This window comes from Henckelia pumila, chromosome 2, assembly GCF_033568475.1.
Source record: "Henckelia pumila isolate YLH828 chromosome 2, ASM3356847v2, whole genome shotgun sequence".
In the NCBI taxonomy this organism is placed as follows: Eukaryota; Viridiplantae; Streptophyta; class Magnoliopsida; order Lamiales; family Gesneriaceae; genus Henckelia; species Henckelia pumila.
In genome coordinates, this window is record NC_133121.1 from 76,623,089 (window position 1) to 76,648,212 (window position 25,124).

Below are 25,124 nucleotides of genomic sequence, written 5' to 3' on the forward strand. Positions count from 1 at the left end.
CCCGAGCAAGCATCCAGAACTTGAATAACCAGATGGGACAGCTCGCTACCGCAATAAACAAGTTGGAAGCACAGCATTCCAACGCTTTTCCATCCCAAACAATTCCGAACCCAAGAGAGAACGCAAGTGCCATCACTCTAAGGAATGGGAAGGAGTTGAAAATCAAGGAAAAATAAGTAGATGCTTCGTCCAAGAATGATCAGAATGAAAAGCCAAAAGTGGATGATGGAGAAGCAATCCAGGAAGAAGCGCAAAAAGGTAAGTTTACCCCCCTCTCTGATTACAAGCCTGTTGCCCCTTTTCACTTAGCACTTAAGGAGTCTAGAAAAGATGAAGAGATAAAGGAACTTTATGAAACTTTTCGTAGATGTGAGGTAAACATTCCATTGCTAGATGTTATTAAGCAGGTTCCTCGATATGCAAAGTTTTTGAAGGAATTGTGCACAGCAAAGAGGAAACAAACATTGAAAGGATTTCAGAAGGTAGAGTTAGGTGAGAATGTATCTGCAGTGATCCAAATGAAATTGTCTGCCAAATGCAAGGATCCAGGTATGTTCTCTATCCCATGCACTATAGCGAATGTTAGACAAGAGAAGGCCATGTTAGATCTAGGAGCATCGATCAATGTTATGTCATATTCTATTTATGCATCCTTGAAACTTGGTCCTTTGAATAAAATTGGAATTGCCATACAGTTAGCTGATAGGTCTAATGCATACCCTAGGGGAATAGTAGAAGATGTGTTATTGCAAGTGAATAATTTAGTATTTCATGCGGATTTTTATGTGATCGACATGGAAAACAGTGATCACAATAGTCCTATTCTGTTAGGCAAACCATTCTTGAAAACATCGATGACTAAAATTGATGTTCACAGTGGCACACTCACTATGGAATTTGATGGAGAGGTTGTGAAGTTTAATATTTATGATACCATGAAATTTCATAACAGTGATGATTGTGTTTATTCTGTTGATATTGTGGATTACTTGGCACAAGAGCATTGTGAGCATGCTGGAAAAGATGAGCTAGAGGTGGCTATTACAACACCCATTCAGCATGATGAAGATGATGAGATTTATTGTAATGGAGAGATGAAGGAAATTTTGAACACGTTGATCAGTGCACCTGCGCTACCTCAGTCAGGTAATCTTGCTTATCTTTCTTTACCAATATCTAATACTCGGCGCCTTCCATATGTTTTGCAGGCACCAGTGGTTGAACTGAAAACTCTTCCCAAACATCTTAAGTATGTTTTCCTTGGAGAAGGAAAAACATTACCAATTATCATCTCCAACAGTTTGGTAGCCGAACAATAGGAGCAACTGGTCAAAGTTCTAAAGGAGCACAAGACTGCTATTGGATGGACCATAGCAGATATCAAGGGAATAAGCCCTTTTACGTGCATGCATAGGATCTTGATGGAGGAAGGAGAAAACCCCTCACGTCAGCCGCAAAGGAAGTTGAACCCACCCATGATGGAGGTGGTGAAGGCTGAAATTCTGAAACTCCTTGAAGTTGGAGTCATCTACCCAATTTATGATAGTCAGTGGGTCAGTCCAGTCCAAGTGGTTCCCAAGAAAACCGGGATTACGATGGTGAAGAATAAGGATGACGAATTGGTTCCTACCCGAATTCAAAATGGGTGGAGGGTTTGTATATATTATAGAAAATTAAATGCTGAAACCCGAAAGGACCACTTCCCTTCGCCCTTTATTGATCAAATGATTGAAAGGTTAGCATGTCATTCTTACTATTGGTTTCTTGATGGATACTCTGGTTATTTTCAAATTGCTATTGCACCAGAAGATCAGGAGAAGACTACGTTCACTTGCCCGTTTGGCACCTTTTCATATCGACGTATGCCCTTTGGACTCTGCAATGCACCAGCCACATTCCAGCGGTGTATGGTTAGTATTTTTTTTGATTTTTTTGAGCATATCTTAGAGGTCTTTATGGATGATTTTACTGTCTATGGTTATTCATGGTATGCGCATATTGTGAATTATTTAGTTACTAATGGGTTTCCCTCTGATTTTTCCAAAGCGCAGAGAGATAAGATTCGAAGCGATGCTAAGTACTTTGTGTGGGATGACCCATACTTATGGAAACACTGCGCCGATCAAGTGATACGAAAATGTGTCCCTGCAAGTGAGGTAATCCATATTCTCACATTTTGTCACTCATATGCTTGTGGTGGACACTTTGGGGCGAAAAGTACAGCGAGAAAGGTGTTAGACTGTGGATTTTTTTGGCCATCCATGTTTCGAGATGCTTACGATTTTTGTAAGTCGTGCGCTCAATGCCAAAAGACAGGTAATATATCCCAGCGCAAGGAGATGCCTCAACAACCTATTTTAGTTTGTGAATTTTTTTATGTACAGGGCATCGACTTCATGAGACCCTTTCCCAGTTCATTCGGATTTATATATATATTTCTTGCTGTAGATTATGTCTCGAAATGGGTGGAAGCTAAGGCCACCCGTACTGACGATTCTAAAGTGGTTGCAAAGTTTATCAAGCATAATATTTTCTCTAGGTTTGGCATTCCAAGAGCCTCTATTAGTGATAGAGGAACACATTTTTGCAACCGAACTGTGGCGAGTTTGCTGAAGAAATATCATGTGACGCACAAGATATCCACTGCATATCATCCACAATCCAATGGCCAAGCTAAAGTTTCGAATCGAGAGATTAAATCTATTTTGGAGAAAACAATGAATCCTACAAGGAAGGAATGGAGCTTGTGATTGGATGACGCTTTGTGGGCCTACAGAACGCGATTAGGATGTCCCCATATCGTCTGATTTTTGGGAAACCATGCCATCTTCCCGTGGAATTTGAGCATAAAGCCTATTGGGCTATCAAGAACTTTAATATGCAGATGGATGAGAGTGGCGAGCATCGAAAGTTGCAGTTGCAAGAATTATAAGAGATACGCAATGATGCATACGCCAGCTCCAAGATCTATAAGGAAAAGACAAAGGTTTTCCATGACAAAAAGATTTTTAGACGGGAGTTCGAAGTCGGTCAGAAAGTTCTTCTCTACCATTCACGACTTCGATTATTCCCAGGTAAGTTGCGTTCTAGATGGATTGGCTTGTTTGTTATTACTAATGTCTTTCCTCATGGTTCAGTAGAGATACAGAGCTTGGAGACCTCGAAAATATTCAAGGTCAATGGACAACGATTGAAACATTATCATGAGGGGTCCACGCAAATGACGGAGAGAACGAGCATGATCTAACACTTGATTCTCCGCCAGATATCGAATAAATCGCAGCATGCAGTCGAGCTATAGACTGACTGTTAATTTAGCGCTGACTGGGAGGCAACCCAGTGTTTTTCGTTTCCTTTTCCTTGTTTTTTATTTGGTTTTTCGGAAAATAGAAAAATACAAAAATATTTTTTTTATTTTTTTTGTCTCGCTCGATCGGTAGTTTAACCGATCGAGCGAGCGTATTTTTGGTAAGGCATAAGGTTTGCAATTTTGTCTCGCTCGATCCGTAGACTTCTACCGATCGAGTGATCATTCCTTTAAAAAGGCAGAAAGGTTGGTAATTTGGTCTCGCTCGATCGGTCAATCTTTACCGATCGAGCGAGACCCTTATAGCGCGAATTAAATCGCGATTCCTCTTCTCCCCTCTCTCATTCTCTCCTATATATTCTATCTAAATCCCTAACCCCAAAATCCTTACACTCTCAATTTCTCACCCAATTTTCATCTTCAATCACAGGGAATCCATCGGCGGCCACACCATTATGCTCCGGTCATCACTTCCGGTCATATTCTCCAGCCTCACAGCCATCTCGACCGATGCACCTGATTCAACCGCCGCCACACACCTCCACCTTGGCCCTGTCATGCCGTGTTTCTGAAGCTCGTCACCGCATCCTGCCGCATCATCTTGTTGGAACACATTTTCAGATCAGTCAGATCTGATACCCGGAGCAGCGGAAGTTTAAAAAAAAAAAAAATCTCTGATCTGGAACGATTCCAGATCATGGGCATCAAATCCTTACGATTAAAATTAAACAAGTAAAATAATAATAACAATTATAATTTTACCTCTTCAAGCTATTGCTTGAACTATGGACTCCAACAGATTAAATCTGCTCTTGTTGTAAATCCCAGGAACCGATGACTCGCTCGATCAACTCCTGAATTAGGTCCACGAATAGAAAACTAAAACCCTCTGATTGATTGCACTAGAAATCAATCAAATGTTTATCGAAGAGATTTACAGATTTGATCTGTCAATTCAGAATGTAATTTTCAAAAAATCACAGACTGAATTCTCTCACAAAAGGGAGACAGAGTTCGAAAATTCTCCTTAGAATTAATCTAGGATTTTTGAAAACTGTAGATGTGTGTGTTGTTCGAAAATCCCATCAACTCCTATATATAATTTATGTACTGGACTAACTTATATGTCTAATAGAACACTTCGAAAATCCCATCAACTCCTAAATATAATTTCTGTACTGGACTAACTTATATGTCTAATAGAACACTAACACCTTAGGGCCCATTAGTTATAACTTAAGCCCAACAAGCCAAGCTTGTTATTATAGAAATTAATATAAAATTCATCATAACCCGATTGATAAACTGATTTCACCAATGTGCACAGAAACCTTTTCTGCACGTTTTAAAGTCAAGATAATTTTTCTGAATCTAAATTCAGTGATTTCCAAAAATGCCCATCCCTATGTCATTTTAGGAAACCTTACTCCCTTTGTTTTAAGAAGTCCAACTTCTCTTTCGCCAAATTTAACTCTTTAAATTCAACTATCTCAATGGGGATTAGAAATCTATTACTTATGTAACCCTCAATGGTTCAGGGATACAGCTAGCCGTGGGCTCACAACTCCTTGTGACTCGAAAAAACAATTTCCGACTTACCCATCGAATCATGGTAAGAGCGCCTAGAAACATCGCCCCATGATTCCCTAGGTATCACTGATAGTGCCTGCAAGAACTAGTAGGTTTTGGTTAGCGTACAGTACGGTCCCTTCATCCATATATCACGATCGAATCAACAACCATTGGTACATCAAGAGTCGTTCGAGATTCAATAACTATGCAATACATCTTGAAGATCAAATAGTGACATCACATGTGCTACTAGGAAACCAAGTAACCTAAAGCACATCATGTACTCTTGCCAGAGATTTGTCACACTAATATCTCCTCAGATCGCATAGGATATCCACACTCGCAAGCGTGTGGTGAATCCTTGACAACAAAGCATTGACTCCTATATGTGTCGTAATTGTACCCAATCTCAACACCTAATGACCCTCATAGAGTCGGTAAACGAGTCAAAGTACAATACTAACATATAGAGTCTCCATGATGTTTCAAGTAGTAAGGACTAATGGTGTACAACAAAAACTGCGGACTTATCCACTTAATTAATGATAACCACTTGGAAAGTCCGAATAGGATAGTTCGATAATCCATCATATGAATATCCATTTGCATGCTTCGAACATCTCTATGTTCTATACCAATGAAACGTGGTACTAGGCATCGCAAATGCTAGTCTCAATCTCGAGCGATCCTTATCCTTATTAGCGGACGGCTCAATTGACTAGGAACTGTTTAGAATATACAGTGATTATAAGATGTGTTTCATGATAGTCATTCAATTCTACTATCACATCTTACATACACTCTGGTATATTCAAGGTCTTTATCTAAACATTGTATAGTACGTCACAACATAATAATATGATAAAAGATAAAGTAAATGCCAATATAAAAGTGTAAATTATATTAAACAAAGATTGTTTACACATAGAGTCACAAAAGCCCTTAGTCAGAAGTTGGCTAACCGGGCACCCACTCTTTCAATCTCCCACTTGCCCTAAAGCCAACTAGTCATACTACGTAGTTGTTGGAAAACTGTGTTCAGATCAATTAGAATTGATACCCGGTGCAGCGGAAGTTTAAAAATTTATTTTTATTAATATGGAGCGATTCCATATCTGGGTATCAATACTTTTACGATTAAATTCATACAAGTAAAACAAATAATCACAATTAATGTTTTACCTTAAATCTCTAAACGAGATTATGGACTCCAACAGAATTTAATCTGCTCTTCTTGTAAATCCCGGGAACTGATGGCGTCACGATCAATCACCGGAATAAGGTCCACGAACAGAAAACAGAAACCCTCTGATTGACTGCACTAGAAATCAATCAGAAGTTTTTCGTAGAGAATAAACAGATATGATCTGTCAATTCAGAATTGTAATTTTTCACAAAAATCACAATCCGAATTTTCTCAAAAAGGAGCAAGGAATTTTCGAAAAATCCCTTAAAATTATTTTGCAGTGTTCGAAAATTATAATACACAAAATCACACAATTTTCGAACCCACTACATATATTTATAGATAATTTCTAGACTAGGTTAAGTTATAATTGTGTTAGGACTCTAACTCCTTAAAGCCCACAATCCATAACTTAAGCCCAACAAGCCAAGCCCGTTGTTCTAAAAATTAATATAAAATTCATCGTGACTTCGATTGATAAACTGATTTCACCAATGTGCACATAAACCATTTCTGCATCTTTTAGAGTCAAGATAATTTTTCTGAATCCGAATTCAGTGATTTCCAAAAATGCCCATCCCTATGTCATTTTAGGAAATCTCACTCCCTTTAGTTAAGAAGTCCAACTTCTCTTTCATTAAATTTAACTCTTTAAATTTAACTATCTCTACGGGGTTTTAGTAATCCATTACTTGTGTAACCCTCAATGGTTCAGGAATACAGCTAGCCGTGGGCTCACAACTCCTTGTGACTCGGAACAACAATTTCCGACTTACCCATCGAATCATGGTAAGAGCGCCTAGCAACATGGCCCCATGATTCCCTAGGTATTAGTGATAGTACCTGCAAGAACCAGTAGATTTTGGTTAGCGTACAGTACGGTCCCTTCAACCATATATCCCGATCGAATCAACAACCATTGGTATATCGAGAGTTGTTCGAGATTCGATAACTATGCATAACATCTTGGAGATCAAATAGTGACATCGCATGTGTTACTAGGAAAACCCATTAACCTAAAACACATCATGTACTCTGGCCAGAGATTCGTCACACTAATATCTCCTCAGATCGCATAGGATATCCACACTCGCAAGTATGTGGTGAATCCTTGACAACAAAGCATCGACTCCTATATGTGTCGTAACTGTACCCAATCCCGACACCTGATGACCCCAATAGAGTCGGTAAACGAGTCAAAGTACAGTACTAGCATATAGAGTCTCAATGATGTTTCAAGTAATAAGGACTAATGGTGTACAACCAAAACCGCGGACTTTATCCACTCGATAAGTGATAACCACTTGGAAAGTCCGAATAGGGTAGTTCGATCATTCATCATATGAATATCCATTTGCATGCTTTGAACATCTTTATGTTCCATACCAATGAAACGTGGTACTCGGCATCACAAATGCTAGTCTCAATCTCGAGCGATCCTTATCCTTATTTGCGGACGGCTCAATTGACTAGGAACAGTTTAGAATATACAGTGACTATAAGATGTGTTTCATGATAGCCATCCCCATGTGCTACCACATCTTACATACACTATAGTATATTCAAGGTCTTTATCAAAACAACAATATTATATCATCATATAACAATATGAAGAAAGATAAAGTCAATACCATTATAAAAGTGTAAATTATATTAAACAAAAGATTGTTTTACATAGAGTCATAAAAGCCCTTAGCCACAAGTTGGCTAATCGGGCACCCACTCTTTCAATCTCCCACTTGCCCTAAAGCCAACTAGTCATACTACGTAATCCCATTGCTTCGCGATGTTTGTCAAACAATGGTCCTGGCAAGGGCTTAGTAAGCGGATCAGCGATATTGTCTGTAGAGGCCACTCTCTCGACAGTGATGTCTCCTCTTTCCACTATCTCCCGGATGATGTGGTATTTCCTCAGTACGTGTTTGGACTTCTGATGAGACCTTGGTTCCTTTGCCTGAGCAACGGAACCCGTGTTGTCACAGTACACCGGGACTGGACCAACAGCTTCAGGAATTACACCCAACTCTTGGATGAATTTCCTTATCCAAACCGCCTCTTTAGCAGCAGCTGATGCTGCAATGTATTCTGCCTCAGTGGTGGAATCCGCTGTGGTGTCTTGCTTGGAACTCTTCCAAGAGACAGCACCGCCATTGAGCACGAATACAAATCCAGAGGTTGATTTCGAGTCATCCACGTCACATTGGAAGCTAGAGTCGGTGTAGCCTTCCAACTTCAATTCTCTTCCTCCATAAACCATGAACACATTCTTAGTCCTTCGCAAGTACTTAAGAATATCCTTCACGGCTTTTCAATGCATTTGACCGGGATTGGCTTGATATCTGCTCGTGACACTCAGAGCATAGGCCACATCCGGTCTTGTAGATATCATCCCATACATGATACTACCAATGGCTAACGGATATGGTATGTGTGTCATCTTCTCTATCTCTTCGTCAGTCTTGGGACACATAGACTTGGATAAAGAAACTCCATGACACATAGGTAGATGTCCTCTCTTGGACCCATCCATTGAAAACCTTTTCAATATGGTTTCGATGTAGGTTGATTGAGTAAGTCCTATCATTCTCTTAGATCTATCTCTATAGATCTGTATCCCAAGAATATAGGAGGCCTCACCCAAATCCTTCATCGAGAATCTACCTGATAACCATATCTTTGTTGACTGCAACATCCCTGCGTCATTCCCCATGAGTAGGATGTCATCAACATAAAGTACTAAGAATGTTACCGCATCCTTAACTACTTTCTTGTACACGTATGGTTCCTCCGGGTTCTTGATGAAACCAAAATCCTTTATTGTTTCATCAAATTTCTGGTTCCAACTTCTTGATGCTTGTTTGAGACCATAAATTGATCTCTGAAGCTTGCATACCTTATGCTCGCTTCCCATGGATGTGTATCCCTCAGGCTGCATCATATAGATCTCTTCCTTAATGTTTTCATTAAGAAAATCAGTCTTTACATCCATTTGCCATATCTCATAGTCATACCATGCTGCTATGGCAATAAGGATTCTTATGGACTTGAACATTGTGTCTGGTGAAAAGGTTTCATCATAGTCAACTCCTTGTCTTTGAGTATAACCTTTTGCCACCAATCGTGCCTTGTAGGTCAATACCTTTCCGTCAGGCCCAAGCTTTCTCTTGTAGATCCATTTGCACCCTATTGGAACAATTCCATCGGGAGGATCTACTAAAGACCAAACTTGGTTAGTATGCATCGAGTCTATTTCCGATTGCATAGCTTCAAGCCATAAATTTGAATCCGCATCAAAAATTGCTTCCTTGAAGTTTCTTGGATCACATCCAATATCGGGTTCACTTTGATCCCCTTCAAGAAGAAGACCATATCTAATAGGAGGTCTAGAAGTCCTTTCGGATCTTCTAGCAATAGGCGTGTCTTGTGATGATTCTTGAGGTGTAGGATCGTTATTTTGTATCTCGGGTTCTTCTTGAATTTCTTCGAGTTCCATCATCTTGCCTTTCTTATCCAATAAGAACTCCTTCTCCAAGAAGGTGGCATTCCTTGAAACAAACACTTTTGTTTCATTAGGATGATAGAAATAATATCCGATTGAATTCTTCGGATACCCCACAAAATAACATAAGGAGGATCGACTATCCAACTTATCTCCCACTGTCTGCTTCACGTAAGCAGGACATCCCCAAATCCTCAAGTACGAATACTTAGGAGCTTTGCCATTCCATAACTCATATGGTGTTTTATTTACTGCTTTAGTGTGGACGTTGTTTAACAACAATAGCGCCGTTTCAAGCGCGTAGCCCCAAAACAAAGGTGGGAGCTCAGTGAAGCTCATCATGGATCGAACCATGTCCAACAAAGTTCGATTGCGACGCTCCGAAACACCATTAAGCTGAGGTGTCATAGGAGGAGTCCACTGAGAGAGAATCCCATTCTCTTTTAGATAGTTTAAAAACTCGGTACTTAAGTATTCTCCACCTCGATCCGATCGAAGTGCCTTAATACTTTTACCTAGTTTGTTTTCTACTTCAGCCTTGAATTCTTTGAACCTTTCAAATGCTTCAGACTTATATTTCATTAAATATAAATACCCATACCTAGAATGATCATCAGTAAAGGTAATGAAGTAGGTGTTGCCACATTTAGTACCAATCCTAAATGGACCGCAAACATCTGTATGGATCAAATCCAACAGATTTTGACTACGCTCAGGTTTCCCTTTGAAAGGAGATTTAGTCATTTTTCCCTTTAGGCAGGACTCACAAGTAGGTAGAGAGTTAATATTAGACATATCAAACATGCCCTCTCCCACTAGCTTGTTCATCCTCCTTGAGGAAATATGACCTAGCCTAGCATGCCAAAGGTTTGCCGGGTTTTGACTATCGTCCTTCCTTTTAATTGTTGTTACCGGTTTATCAACATAATTAATTGGAACGTCTTTTAATTTTAAGCTATATAGATCGTTTTCAAGTTGTCCATTTCCAATCAAACATTCATTCTTGTAAATATTGCAAATCCCATTTACAAAATTGCAAGAAAAACCATCTCTATCAAGCATAGAAATAGATATAATGTTTTTGACCAAATCCGAAACATATAAAACATCTCTCAAAAATAACTTAAAATTGTTCTGCAAAACTAAATAAATGTCTTCTATAGCTTTGGCTTCGACTCTAGAACCATTCCCGAGCCTTAGTTGGGTCTCACCCATCCTTAGCTTACGACTTATTGTCATCACCTGCAAATCATTGCAAATGTGAGATCCACATCCGGTATCCAATACCCAAGAAGAAGTATTAAGCGAAACATTTATTTCAATGTAAAACATACACTTTGCAGTTCGCAACTGTTCGAGGTATTCCTTGCAGTTACGTTTCCAATGACCGGGTTTCTTGCAGTAATGGCAAACGTTTTCATCTTTTATTCCAATTGAAGCCTTAGCCTTCTTATTTGGTACAATCTTCTTGGGCGGGGCAGAACGTTTCTTACCCTTTCCACTTGGTCCTTTCTTAGAGTTAGAAGAGGAGCCAACCAAGAGTACCGGTTTAGCCTTCTTTAGTGTGGCTTCATAAGTCTCTTCAAGGGTGGCCTCTATCTTGTTCATATTGAAGTTCATCACAAAGCCGTCAAACAACGAAGGAAGTGAAAGAAGCAACAAGTCCACATTGAGTTCATGCTCTAATGTCAGTTCGAGTTTTACCAACTTTTCAATGAGCCCAATCATGTGTACCCCATGCTCACGGACCGAAGTCCCATCTCGCATGCGGCATGTCATGAGCTCTTTGATAGTCGCAAATTTCTCGGCCCTTGACTGAGCTCCAAAAAGTTCCTTGAGTGCGCTGTGAATGTCAACAGCATTCACCGCATCCTCAAATCGCCTCTGGAGTTCAACAGACATTGATGCTAGCATATAACTCTTTGCCTTGACATCATGGTCCCACCAATCGTCAAGCTTTTTCAACTCTTTCGGACTAGTGTTAGCCGGGGCTTCCTTCGGAGGACGCTTCTCTAACACGTAGAAAGCCTTCTCCGAATTTAGAATGATTTTTAACTTTCGGAACCATTTCGTATAGTTAGCGCCAGTCAACTTGTTTTGATCGAGAATTGAGAGTAGTGGATTACGCGAATTCATAGTAATGAAATACTGAAAAGAAAACAGACAATAATCAGTGATTTGTTCAATTAATTTACTAAGACATAAAATATGGCGAATTTTATTTTATGAATTACACTCCCACTATTTTGACGATTTCACTACCCTCTAGTGAAAACGAGAAACATTTTCTTTAGTGGGAACATGGAGTCCAATTGACAAACTATAGTCCCGAATAATATCAGCCAACTATAATTTTCAAAAGGTAGAGCCCAATTGCTTCCTAAGCAACCTCCATGTTTTTACCTCATGTTCAATAAGGGCCCAATAATATGACGCCGTTTATTGTGACATGTCAAGATGACCCATCAATATTAAGTTGTGATGGACGGTCGCCATGTGGATCCCCAATAATATGAGCCAATCCCATGGGAGTTCCACCCAACTTACAACATGTGTCGATCCAATGTACAGCTTTCCGACGAACGGGCCCCCCCAATAATATGAGCCGGACCATATCCGCGGGTAGCATCACATACATTGATCTTTGATGGAAGGTAGGAATATTTAAACAATATTTAAAATTCCCTTTTGTTTATCTTGATATCAATTTTAAATCATATTTAAAATGAGGGATTTTATTTTGAAAATTTGTCTCATCATGCAATTTATGTATGCTTGCGGGATTCATACAATTTATGTCTAAACATGCATACATCAATAATATCATATATTATTTAAGGATGATCGATCCCATTTACTAATCGACCCGTGGTTGCCAATCACGAGTCTAAGTCCAATCCTAGGTGATATGTAAGTATGCAATGCAATCCTATTACATTGAGCTTCCAATTTACATTTCTTCGTCTTTATTGTCTGCTGGGCCCACCATTTCTTCAAAACATTATCTCCCACTAAGTCTAATAAATTTACAATAAATTTCGATGACAAAAATGGGATACATTTTAGGGGTGGGAACGGGCCATAAACCAGGCCCACTTTTATTACATATGACAATCATATTGGGCTATAAACCAAGCCCATTAATAAACACCAATAACAATAGGACAAATGTAAATCACCTAACATACACCTAAAATATTGGTCATGACAATCGATCATCCTTTTATCCAATAATTAATTCAATAATTAAAATAATTGGATAAACATGCAATGGCATCATAATTAAAAGATAAAATCATATTTTATCTTATCCATCCATAAGATCATATCTTATCATCAATTGTACCAAAATAATTAATTTTATAAAATTTAATTTAACGGATAAAATTTATAAATTTTCCAAAAATTCAAATTTATCCAAAAATCAATTTTAAAAATTTTGGACTGGAACAATTCGATCCGATGCCTCGTGATCTAATCAAAAACAATTTTCGATCGGATCAAACACTCGAATTTCAAAAATTCAAAATTTTTAAAAAATTAAAATTTTAATTTTCCGGGCTGCCCGGGACAATCCCAGGCAGCCCGTGCCCCGACCGGGGCTTGGTCTGGGCAGCGATCCAATCGCTGCCCCGGGCAGCGATCCGATCGCTGCCCGTGTTTTGCCCGTCAAAAATTTAATTTTAAAAATTTGTTTTGTTTCAAAAACCGAGGCTTAAAAATTTTGTACAATCGATTAATTTAATCGTTTGATTTGAGCAACCTGTCTCTGATACCACTGTTGGAAAATGTGTTCAGATCAATTAGAATTGATACCCGGTGCAGCGGAAGTTTAAAAATTTATTTTTATTAATATGAAACGATTCCATATCTGGGTATCAATACTTTTACGATTAAATTCATACAAGTAAAACAAATAATCACAATTAATGTTTTACCTTAAATCTCGAAACGAGATTATGGACTCCAACAGAATTTAATCTGCTCTTCTTGTAAATCCCGGGAACTGATGGCGTCATGATCAATCACCGGAATAAGGTCCACGAACAGAAAACAGAAACCCTCTGATTGACTGCACTAGAAATCAATCAGAAGTTTTTCGTAGAGAATAAACAGATATGATCTGTCAATTCAGAATTGTAATTTTTCACAAAAATCACAATCCGAATTTTCTCAAAAAGGAGCAAGGAATTTTCGAAAAATCCCTTAAAATTATTTTGCAGTGTTCGAAAATTATAATGCACAAAATCACACAATTTTCGAACCCACTACATATATTTATAGATAATTTCTAGACTAGGTTAAGTTATAATTGTGTTAGGACTCTAACTCCTTAAAGCCCACAATCCATAACTTAAGCCCAACAAGCCAAGCCCGTTGTTCTAAAAATTAATATAAAATTCATCGTGACTCCGATTGATAAACTGATTTCACCAATGTGCACAGAAACTATTTCTGCATCTTTTAGAGTCAAGATAATTTTTTTGAATCCGAATTCAGTGATTTCCAAAAATGCCCATCCCTATGTCATTTTAGGAAATCTCACTCCCTTTAGTTAAGAAGTCCAACTTATCTTTCATTACAATTACAAAATTGAAGAATCAAATGGATATAACATCCTAACATCTTCAAGAATATGTCATGTCAAAAATCAGCTAGCAAAACAGCTTCAAATCTCAAATTCGGCGGAGTAACGATTGAAAATTGGTAACCGAACAATATCGACTTCATTTCTAATAAACACATCAGCAAATTCAACTCATATCAGCTATAACCAGCACAAGAATAGCATATCAGCAACTACCTAAATCGAAATAAATGCTGGAATAAAAGCTGGAATTATGATATATGCATACAACATCAAATCGTCAAACCGTATTCGAAATCGAACTCAAAACACAATAAATCAACGAAAGTTCTGAGTTCTGATCCTTTCTCATTTCGAAACCTGACTAAAATATAAAAAAATACTTACATCAAATCATAGCCTTCATTGCAAGGATTCCAAAACACTTTTCGGAATTAAAATCAGACGAACGGATCAAAAGTTACGGGGTTTTGAACAAATCAAAATCGAAAGAAATGAGAAGTGTCGACTTGCTCTGTTCTCCTTCCCTTCCTTTCTTTTCTACTTGCACGTAAGTGTGCTGAGTAATCCATTTTCAATTTAGATAATTTCAAACAATATTGTAATTTAGTCCCTCAAGTCTTCATTAATTGCAATTCAGTCCTCGGCCTTCGTTTTAATTCAATTTCAATCCAAAATAATTTAAGAATATTAGAATTTAAATCGAAATCCTAAATATTTACAAATTAAATATACTCGGATTAAAATTAAATAAATTCGGATTAAATCAATAATCCCGGCCTTTTGCACTTTAGCCCTCGAATCTTCGATATTTTCAAATCAACCCCTGATCGGGTTTCATCTTCAAAATTAATCTTATTTAATTTCCAAAATATGGAATTTAATCTCAAATTCCATAAATATTCAAATCGAATATTTATTCTTTTAATTTTAAGAATTCTCGGAATTTAATTCTCAAAATTCGAAAAATTCCAAATTAAATATTTTCGGTTCGAAAATTAAATCTATCATTTCCATAACTTCTCAAATCAATATTAGCCCATTATATGTAATTTAATTTTCAAATCCCATAATTAATAATTTAATATTTCTGGGCCTTACAATTTACCTCATAAAAACTCAAAATTTCCCCTAAATTAATGCTCCAAGATAAATTAATAAGTCCTAAAACATTTCTAAAGTGAGAAAACTTAGTCTCGGAGAGTGGCTTGGTGAAAATATCTGTCGTATGTTGTTCCGTAGAGACATATTCCAATCTTATGTCCTTCTTAAATGCATGTCACAGATGAAATGATGTCTAACATTGATATGATTCGTTCTGGAGTGAAGAATATGGTTATATGTGATTGAAATTGTGATGATATTGTCATAGAAAATCTCTCCTTAGTATCTACACCATAATCTCTCAATTGTTGTTGTATCCAAAGCAGTTGGGTACAAAACTTTCCACAGCTAGATACTCTACTTCAGTTGTGGAAGTGGCAATGAACGTTTTGTTTCTTTCAAAAACATGAGATTAGTCTGTCTCCAAGAAAATGACATGATCCACTTGTACTTTTACCGTCCTATTTTCACTCTACATAATCTGTATATGAATAACCAAATAAATTTAAAGAGTTATCCTTAGCATACCAAAACCTTAAATTTTGAGTTCCTTTGAGATATTTCAATATACGCTAGGCTACTAAGTAGTGAGACTGTCTTGGGTCATACTGAAATCTAGCACAAAGATAAACTACAAATACAATATAGGGTCAACTTGTAGTTAGATAAAGCAATGAGCCTATTATTCCGCGATACATGGCTACCTCACTAAAATTTCTCCTTCATCTTTTTCAAGCTTAATTGATGATCTCATAGGGGTAGTAATAGCTGAGCAATTTTTCATGCCAAACTTTTTCAGAATTTATTTGGTGTATTTGGTTTGACTAATGAATATCCCATTCTCCTACTAATTCACTTTAAATCCGAGAAAGAACGTCAATTCACCCATCATACTCATCTCAAATTTGTCATGCATTAACTTGAGAAACATCATGAACAGTTTGAGGTTAGTTGACCCAAATATAATGTAATCAACATAATTTAACCAAGAAGTGTATGATCATTCTTAGAAAATTTGAAAAATGTTTTATCTACTGTGCCTATAGTGAAATCGTGTTCTCGAAGAACTTATTTAGAGTATCATACCAAGCTCTCAGAGCCTGTTTTAGTCCGTAAAGTGCTTTGTTTAAATGAAAAACATGGCTAGGAAACTGATGATTAAAAAATTCTAGAGGCTGCTCTACATAGACTTCTTATTGAAGATTTCCATTATGAAAGACACCCTTAACATCCATTTTTTTATACATTATAATCCTTGAAAGATGAATAGGCGAGGAACATTCTAATTACTTTCAGTCTTGCTACTGAAGCATAAGTCTCACCGTAGTCAATGTCTTTCTCTTTCCTATATCCTTGAGTGACCAATCTTGCTTTGTTTCGAATAACAATCCCATCTTCATTGAGCTTATTTGGGTTAATATCCATTTTGGTCCATCTTGTTTTCCTCCTTTCCTAAAATTTCCCCTCTTCTTTACGGGCAGCCAAAATGATCCCTAATGTTTTGTAATTATTCTCAATTTGGTCCCTGCCGTCATATTTTTGTTAAAAGATATCGGGGATACGACCTGTATCTCCCTTCACGTTTCCGAAATGGGTTATTACACATTTTTGTCCCTATAGTTTGTCATTATTCCTAAAATAGTCCCTAATCTTTTCAGACCGCCAAAATGATCCACAATATTTCCTAATTACCCCAATTTGGTGTAAATAACACCCCCCCACCAACATAGCATAAAATTAAAATTTAGGTGTAAATAACATAAACTTGTTGTCCTTGTCAAAAAAGATTTGAATCGCCATATCTTATTAATCGAGGAATGTCATACAAATTTTAAATGAGATTATATATATTAATAATTAATTAAACTTATACATTTTATACTAACTAACTTTGGGTATGTTGGTGAAGTATTTTTATAATTTGGAAACCATCATTTATATATCCAACTAACTCCATGCATTTAAATCTTGATGATTTAAAATTAAAATTTGGTTCATGATGAAGATGAAAGTTTGACGATGTAGTAAAAGGAAAAATGGATAATTTTCCCAATTAAGGTAAAAAAAAAAAAAAAAAAGTCTGTCCTCATCCACAAAGAAGAATATTAGAACAACCTTAAAATACGGTGCTGAAATTGAGGTGAGAAAGATCTCTTCGTTCACCCATAAAATCCCAAGCAGACCACTACATTCCCTCGCTCACTCACGCAAACAGCGAACCGATCGAAAAGAAACAAAACTAGAGATCAAATCCATGGCGAATTCCCACTTTGTTTGCTTGTTCTTTCTGGTGATATGCTCTCTGGTTTTCGTGGGTTTTTCCGATCAAGAAGGCGGCGGAGATCCGCTGGGGTGCATCCAGAAACTGCTGCCATGCCAGCCGTATCTGAAGTCTCAGGCCACCCCGCTGCCGTCGTGCTGCGTGCCTATGAAACAGGTGGTAGCCGAGGAAAGCCAATGCCTCTGCGCTGTGTTTAACAATCGTGACATTTTGATAAGTCTCAACGTCACTCAACAAGATGGAATCAATCTTGCAAAATCTTGTGGAGCCAATGTTGATCAATCCAATTGCAAAAAGGGTATTATTATTTGTTTTCTTCTTTTATTTAATTAAATCATGCATAACATAAAATTTCAAGTTAAGTTAATTTTTTTGTAAATTTTATTGAGTTTGTTTCTAAACAGATGCAGCCTCTCCCGCTGCACCCTCTCCTGTTGCTTCCCCAAAGGCTTCACCCGCACCTTCCACTTCTTCCAATGGTAAATTTTTATGCATTCATATATTAAGACGTACAAAATAATCTACCGGATCAGAGTATGCATGATATCTACTATCAAATGTCTTGTTTCGGAAATAAAAACGTCACCTTCTCAATTATAATATACAAATTGTATTTCCATAAAACAAAAAAAATTTAAATACAAAACCTCTCTAGAAATGAAATTGATTTTAAATGAAAATTTGTATTTCCATGTCGTCGAATCTGAACCTTACGTGATTATTGAAGTGGCGTGTCACATCAACCCCATCTTAGAAAAAATGAGTAGTCAAACTAAATATTTGACAATATAGGAGAACAAAATCCGAGTTTTCTTGATTTTCAAATATATTAAAATCTTGGCAAAGAAAGAATAAATTATAAAATTTATCTAATGAAATGTTGTTTCAGATTCTGCTGTGAGTCCACCTCCCAAAAGTGCAGGAAGCAGTATGATTTCCCATGCTGCTGGATCTCTAAGCTTGGCTGCAATTTTCAATTTAATTATATTAGCATTCCGATTAATTGAAATCTAGTATAAAGTTATTCATCAAATGTTGGGTGGGTGGCTTTTTATTAATGAGATCTAGCTATTGTGTTAGACTGTCGAAATTCCATTGTTTCGAACCCAAAAAAATTTTTGTAAATATTTTTTGCTAAAATTTTACGATTGTCATATGCTCACTTCCTCTACTTTCCATTTCATTTACACATACAAACACACACATGTAATCCTCACAAGAAGTCTCGTGAGACGATTAATTTTGTGAGACGGTTTCTTAATAGACGCGACTCATGAAAAATTATACATTTTTATGGCATAATATTATTTTTCATTTTATATATGGATCGGTTCGATCATTCTCACGGATAAATACCTATCTCTCTATCTTTTATTATTTACCGAATGTAAATATCTCTTACTCCATTATCTGTATTATAGTACTTCCTCCGTTCCACTCATTTAGGCTACATTTATTTTTTCATCAGTCCTAATGATACAGTTTAGTTTTATAAATATTTAATTTTATAGTTCCTACTATTTCACCAATGTATCCCTATTAAGTTAATAAAAAATTGAATGTATCACCCCTGTGAGATCCCGGGTTTGTCGATGACCTCCTATGAAAGTTTTTTTGAGTTAATAACCCCTTGTACATGATTCAAGATCTGTAGCATACACACCCTTTCCAGGCTCCAGCTAAAAAATGATAAAATACCCTGCTTAAATAAATGATTAAATTAATTTTGTTTTATAATATCTATATTTAATTGAATAAAATAATTAACTTTTAGTTAAATTAATATGAAAATTATATACAATTATTTTATCTTAATATTTGTTATAAGCTAAATATATTTTAATAGTAAATTGTATTATTACATTAAATTAAGTAATAAGTTTTTAATTATTTTTTAAATAAAATTTAATATTTAAATTAATTAAGGTGATTGTATAAATAAAATTCATTGAAAATATAATTTAATGCATTGTTTTTTTAATTAATTTTTCAACAAAGAGTGATAAAAGAGTTCATAAAAGTCATTTAAGAGCAGTTAGTAATTTTTCAACTTGAAGGGATGTGATGCTACAGATCTAGAATCACAGGGGGTTATAGGCTCCAAAAACATTCATAGGGGGTTGTCAGTAACACCGAGATTTACAGGGATGATAAATGTTATTTTTTCTTAAATTAATATCATTAACCATTCGTATAATTATTTTATTCTATTAAAATCTTCGTTAAAGAAGGGCAAAATGGTAAATTGTTTTACACAATTCAGTTTTCTTGCTTCTAAGTTCTCTCTTAACTTGGTTGATTTCCTTTAAGAGTAGATACATTAACACAATAACTATAAACGGATATATATAATATATTACTAGAATCATATGTAAGATATAAATATTATGTTTAAATTTTGATATGTATAATTACTTGTTAAAGTAATAAAATTGTAAATCATTGTTAGCTTGATCTTTTAAGGGTCAGTTTGGATACAGAAGCTGAAAGCTTAAAAATGTGCTTAAATAAGTTCAGTTTTTTAAGTGCTTTTATTTGAAAAAGCAGAATTAAATTTGGTGTTTGGATAAATGTTGAAAAAGCGCTTTTATTTAAATTATTAAATATAGTTAGAAGCATAATCTCAAAAAGCAACTACATCAGCTAAGAGTTGAAATTACATTTTCACATCTCTCTTGAAATCTGACATTCTTACAGCTTGGCTAGAGTTGGAGAACAAATTTGCATCCCGATTAGGTCATGAGTATAGATAGTGTTAAAGACGGAAATTCCCTCAGAAGGAAGTTTGAAGATTTTGGCAAAGTACACCTCATCAACAACCAACTGGTGTCCTGCAATAAAAGAATGATTGCTTCGTCGTGATTGCTATTGCACTGGCGATAAATTAAGATTAAATCCTTCTCATAGATATCTCAATCTTTTGGAAGACTGAAGTAATGCCTTCATCATTCATATCATACAAAGACTCAAAGTCTACTCCCATTGTGTTCAATACATATGCAGATGGTGAACTGGCCATTTGAGAAGATTGAAACTGCAAATATTATGAAATTAGGGCATTTGAAATTTTACTTCGAGAGCAAGAATATGTGAAGAGATTTCAAATTCAATAGGCAAAACTAAAATATCAAAACTAATGTTACATATGCACGATGAACCTTTTGAAATTCCCTGACAAAAAACATGGTGGTCTGTCATAGGCATAAACATATTTTAATAAAATAATGATTATTTTGAGACGAAATATAACGTTTCAAATGAATTTTTTTAAAAAAATCTGATTGGTTCACCTTGTTTGTTGTGGAATCAAATATTGAGTCAAGTGATAATCAATGTAAATGATAAGATCAGTTGGTCCAAAAGTACAGTTGACTTAGTTCAGTTTATCAACCAGACTGAGTCAGTTGACTGGTCCAGTTTCGAAACCAAACCGAGTCACCTGAGCATTAGGGCAACCGACTACTGGCTTATCAATTTACCTCTTGAAAACTCTAAATTCCCCCTAAATTAATGCTCCAAGATAAATTATTAAGTCCTAAAACATTTCTAAAGTGAGAAAACTTAGTCTCAGAGAGTGGCTTGGTGAAAATATCTGCCGTATGTTGTTTCGTAGATACATATTCCAATCTTATGTCCTTCTTAAATGCATGATCACGGATGAAATGATGTCTAACATCGATATGATTCGTTCTGGAGTGAAGAATATGGTTATATGTGATGGAAATTGTGTTGATATTTTCATAGAAAATCGCTCCTTAGTCTCTACTCCATAATCTTTCAATTGTTGTTGTATTCAAATCAGTTGGGCACAAAAACTTTCCACAGCTAGATACTCTACTTCAGTTGTGCAAGTGGCAATGAACGTTTGTTTCTTTCAAAAACATGAGATTAGTCTGTCTCCAAGAAACTGACATGATCCACTTGTACTTTTACCGACCTATTTGCACTCTGCATAATCTGTATATGAATAACCAACTAAATTTAAAGAGTTATCCTTAGCATACCAAAACCCTAAATTTTGAGTTCCTTTGAGATATTTCAATATACGCTAGGCTGCTAAGTAGTGAGACTATCTTGGGTCAGACTGAAATCTAGCACAAAGACAAACTACAAATACAATATCGGGTCTACTTGTAGTTAGATAAAGCAATGAGCCTATTATTCCGTGATACATGGCTACCTCACTGAAATTCCCCATTCATCTTTTTCAAGCTTAATTAATTATGTCATAGGGGTAGTAATAGCTAAGCAATTTTTCATGCCAAACGTTTTCAGAATTTATTTGGTGTATTTGGTTTGACTAATGAATATCCCATTCTCCTACTAATTCACTTTAAATCCAAGAAAGAACGTCAATTCACCCATCATACTCATCTCAAATTTGTCCTGCATTAACTTGGAAAACATCATGCACATTTTGAGGTTAGTTGACCCAAATATAATGTCATCAACATAATTTAACCAAGAATTGTTTGATCATTCTTAGAAAATTTGAAAAATGTTTTATCTACTGTGCCTATAGTGAAATCGTGTTCACGAAGAACTTATTTAGAGTATAATACCAAGCTCTCGGAGCTTGTTTTAGTCCGTAAAGTGCTTTGTTTAAATGAAAAACATGGCCAAGAAACTGATGATTGAAAAATTCTGGATGCTGCTCTACATAGACTTCTTATTAAAGATTTACATTATGAATGACACTCTTAACATCCATTTTTTATACATTAAAATCCTTGAAAGATGCATAGGCGAGGAACATTCTAATTACTTCCAGTGTTGCTACTGGAGCATAAATTTCACCGTAGTCAATGTCTTTCTCTTTCCTATATCATTGAGTAACCAATCTTGCTTTGTTTCGAATAACAAACCCATCTTCATTGAGCTTATTTGGGTTAATATTCATTTTGGCCCATCTTGTTTTCCTCTTTTCCTAAAATTGTCCCTCTTCCTTAAGGGCTGCCAAAATGATCCCTAATTTTTTGTAATTATTCTCAATTTGGTCTCTGTCGTCATCTTTTTGTTAAAAGATATCGGGGATACGGCCCGTATCTCCCTTCAAGTTTCCGAAATGGGTTATTACACATTTTGGTCCCTCTTGTTTGTCATTATTCCTAAAATAGTCCCTAATCTTTTCAGACCGCCAAAATGATCCACAATATTTCGTAATTACCCCAATTCGGTCCCTCTCGTAATCTACCAATTAAAATATAATGGAGATTCAACCCATCTGCCTTTAAATCTTCTAAAACAACATCTGAAAATTATTTTCTCCAAATTGAGAACCCTCGAACGGATTCACCAAATTGCGAGAACAAAAAGTCGAAAGACACTAATTGAAAACATATCAAAAATTCATCTAAGGTAATTCAATGTTAGTGACATTAATTTATTCATTTCATAATCGAATCACTGCACAACCATGCAACATAGTAACCCATTCTTGCATTTGTGTGTAATGTTAAATTATACAATATTTCTCTCTGAATAATATTTTTGAATTACTTTGCATGCAAGTCAATAATTTATTAAACTCATGAGTTATTTAATTCAAAATTTAATATATATTTTGTTATAGTAAATAAGTTTTCGAAGATAAATGTTAAAACTTTTGATTTTAACAATGAAAATTTATGACAAATTTGTTTGCATATAAAATATTAGCGAATAAAAAATTGAAATTATTGTTTGCATTTGGTTAACGTTTTATCTTTGTCGTGATGACCCACAAGTGATCTCATCACATGATTAGGCCAAGTTCGAGTCCATAGCCAAGAATCAGGGCTTGGATCCATCTCTAAGTGGTAAAGTCAGCCCATGAGAGTAGATGGTGGAAGGAGATAGGTTGGCTGGTCTCCTACATCTCTCCCAATAAATACATTGTTTGCTCATTTCAATTGCAACCTACTACTTACTTTCATTCGAGGGGTTCTTTGCTCAACTCTTTACTTGAGCGTCATAGGGGCTGCACCGAGACATCTTCTCGGCCCCTTCTTACACTCTTGCTTGGTTTCAGGTTCACTACAGAATTGAAGTTTTGGTCTTAGGTTGGATTCAGATCTCGAAAAGGATACTCAAATTTTTGTGAGCGTCGACGTGATTTTGTAAAATATTTTTTGATATTAATGTGTATTTATTAACTAGTTTATTTAGTAGACACACACATTATAATATCTTAAATAGTTTCACTTGATGTTTGGGTAAAAATTTCAAGAGATCTAAATGGGAATAATGAAGAAACATTAGGGATAATTTTTTTCGATCGAAAAAGAAAAGGGACTATTTTGGGAAAAAATGGAAATAAAAGGGAACAAAATGGGTATTTACTTGAATATGGGCTTTATATCTGTTAGTTTTTAACGTCGAGATGATGAAAGGGATGGATTTTGTAAACATTAGAAAACATTAGGAACCAATTTGGCATCCCGAAAAAAAGGGACCATTTTGGGAAAAAAACGAAAAACAATAGGGAACAAAAAGGTGTAATCCCAGCTTATTTCCATACACCCACTGAGTACCTCTAACTGATTGCTGAGAAGGTCTTGGAACTAAGTTCCAGACTAAATTTCTATTAAACTGTTTAAGCTCATCTTGCATAGCTTTAATCCAGTTACTATCAATTACTGCTTCATCAATTTTCTTAGGTTCAATATTAGAAACAAAAGCTGCATCCAAAAATAAATTAAGTCTTTGTCCTCTAGTCCAAACTTTACCTATCCCCAGATGTTTTGGATGATTTCTGTTCAATTTATATGTGCATCAAGAGTTTTTTCTAGAATTGAATCAGGTGAGGTAACATCAGTTTGAATAGGCTCTACTGGATGGGTATCAGTTGGGGTAGCTTCAGTTATCTCTCCCTCGACTGGTTGGTCAACTAGATGGACCTCGATGGCTTGGTCAACTGCACCATCACTCTCAACAGGTGGATCTACTAAATCAGATTCTAGATATTGGAGTGTTCTTTTGATCATCAATACATCATCTTCACTGTCATTCTCTAGACTTATATCTTGTAATAGGTTTTTTCAGTTGAGTGACATTAGTTGACTTCTCAAGAGGCACTGTTTCATCAAAGAAAACATGCATGGTTTCTTCAACATTTAGCGTTATTTTTATTGAAAACTCTATAGGCTTTGATAACTGTAGAATAACCAAGAAAGATACCCTCATCTAACTTTGCATCAAATGTAGTCAGATGATATTTTTACCATTATCGTGTATATAGAACTTGCACCCAAACACCTTAAAATAAGAAATCACAGGGTGATTGCCATTCCAGATCTCATATGGTGACTTCATATGTTTCTTAAATATCATTGATCTTTTCTGAGAATAGCAAGCAATGTTCACTACCTACGCCCAAAACCTCTGAGACACCCTAGAATCAGCTAACATAGTTCTAGTAGCTTCCTTAAGAGTTCGGTTTCTCCTTTCTGCAACACCATTTTGATGTGGTATTCTAGCTGTTGAGAACTCGTGTCGAATTCCATGGTGTTCTAAATATAAAGACAAAGTTTGATTGACAAACTCAACTCCCCTGTCACTCCTAATTTTTTCAATCCTATTTGATTTTTCATTAAAAATTCTTTTAAA

At 36.0% G+C, this 25,124-nt stretch overlaps 2 protein-coding genes across 3 annotated transcripts; both read left to right on the forward strand.

The window, feature by feature from the left end:
- The first annotated feature begins 225 nt into the window (after positions 1 to 225).
- Positions 226 to 2,932, forward strand: LOC140877756 (uncharacterized). Its single transcript, XM_073281333.1, has 6 exons — positions 226 to 258; positions 318 to 706; positions 953 to 1,249; positions 1,807 to 1,910; positions 2,014 to 2,156; positions 2,777 to 2,932. Exons 1-6 carry the CDS (start codon positions 226 to 228, stop codon positions 2,930 to 2,932), a joined length of 1,122 nt encoding a protein of 373 aa, XP_073137434.1.
- A 14,508-nt stretch (positions 2,933 to 17,440) lies between these two features.
- On the forward strand, positions 17,441 to 20,597 carry LOC140885122 (non-specific lipid transfer protein GPI-anchored 3-like). 2 transcript variants are annotated; one of them, XM_073292054.1, is made up of 3 exons: positions 17,441 to 17,835; positions 17,942 to 18,016; positions 20,235 to 20,597. In XM_073292054.1, exons 1-3 carry the CDS (start codon positions 17,511 to 17,513, stop codon positions 20,288 to 20,290), a joined length of 456 nt encoding a protein of 151 aa, XP_073148155.1. In that variant the 5' UTR covers positions 17,441 to 17,510; the 3' UTR covers positions 20,291 to 20,597. The 2 variants fall into 2 exon arrangements, with proteins under 2 accessions (XP_073148155.1, XP_073148154.1); XM_073292053.1 differs by lacking the exon at positions 20,235 to 20,597 and adding an exon at positions 18,427 to 18,693.
- Positions 20,598 to 25,124: the final 4,527 nt, after the last annotated feature.

Coding starts and splice junctions, on each gene's coding strand:
- LOC140877756 (XM_073281333.1), top strand. CDS start 226: ATGGAGAAGCAATCCAGGAAGAAGCGCAAAAAG. Junction 259..317: donor CCAGGAAGAAGCGCAAAAAG/GTAAGTTTACCC, acceptor TTAGCACTTAAG/GAGTCTAGAAAAGATGAAGA. Junction 707..952: donor GCCATACAGTTAGCTGATAG/GTCTAATGCATA, acceptor ATTTCATAACAG/TGATGATTGTGTTTATTCTG.
- LOC140885122 (XM_073292053.1), top strand. CDS start 17,511: ATGGCGAATTCCCACTTTGTTTGCTTGTTCTTTCTGGTGATATGCTCT. Junction 17,836..17,941: donor TCAATCCAATTGCAAAAAGG/GTATTATTATTT, acceptor GTTTCTAAACAG/ATGCAGCCTCTCCCGCTGCA. Junction 18,017..18,426: donor ACCTTCCACTTCTTCCAATG/GTAAATTTTTAT, acceptor ATGTTGTTTCAG/ATTCTGCTGTGAGTCCACCT.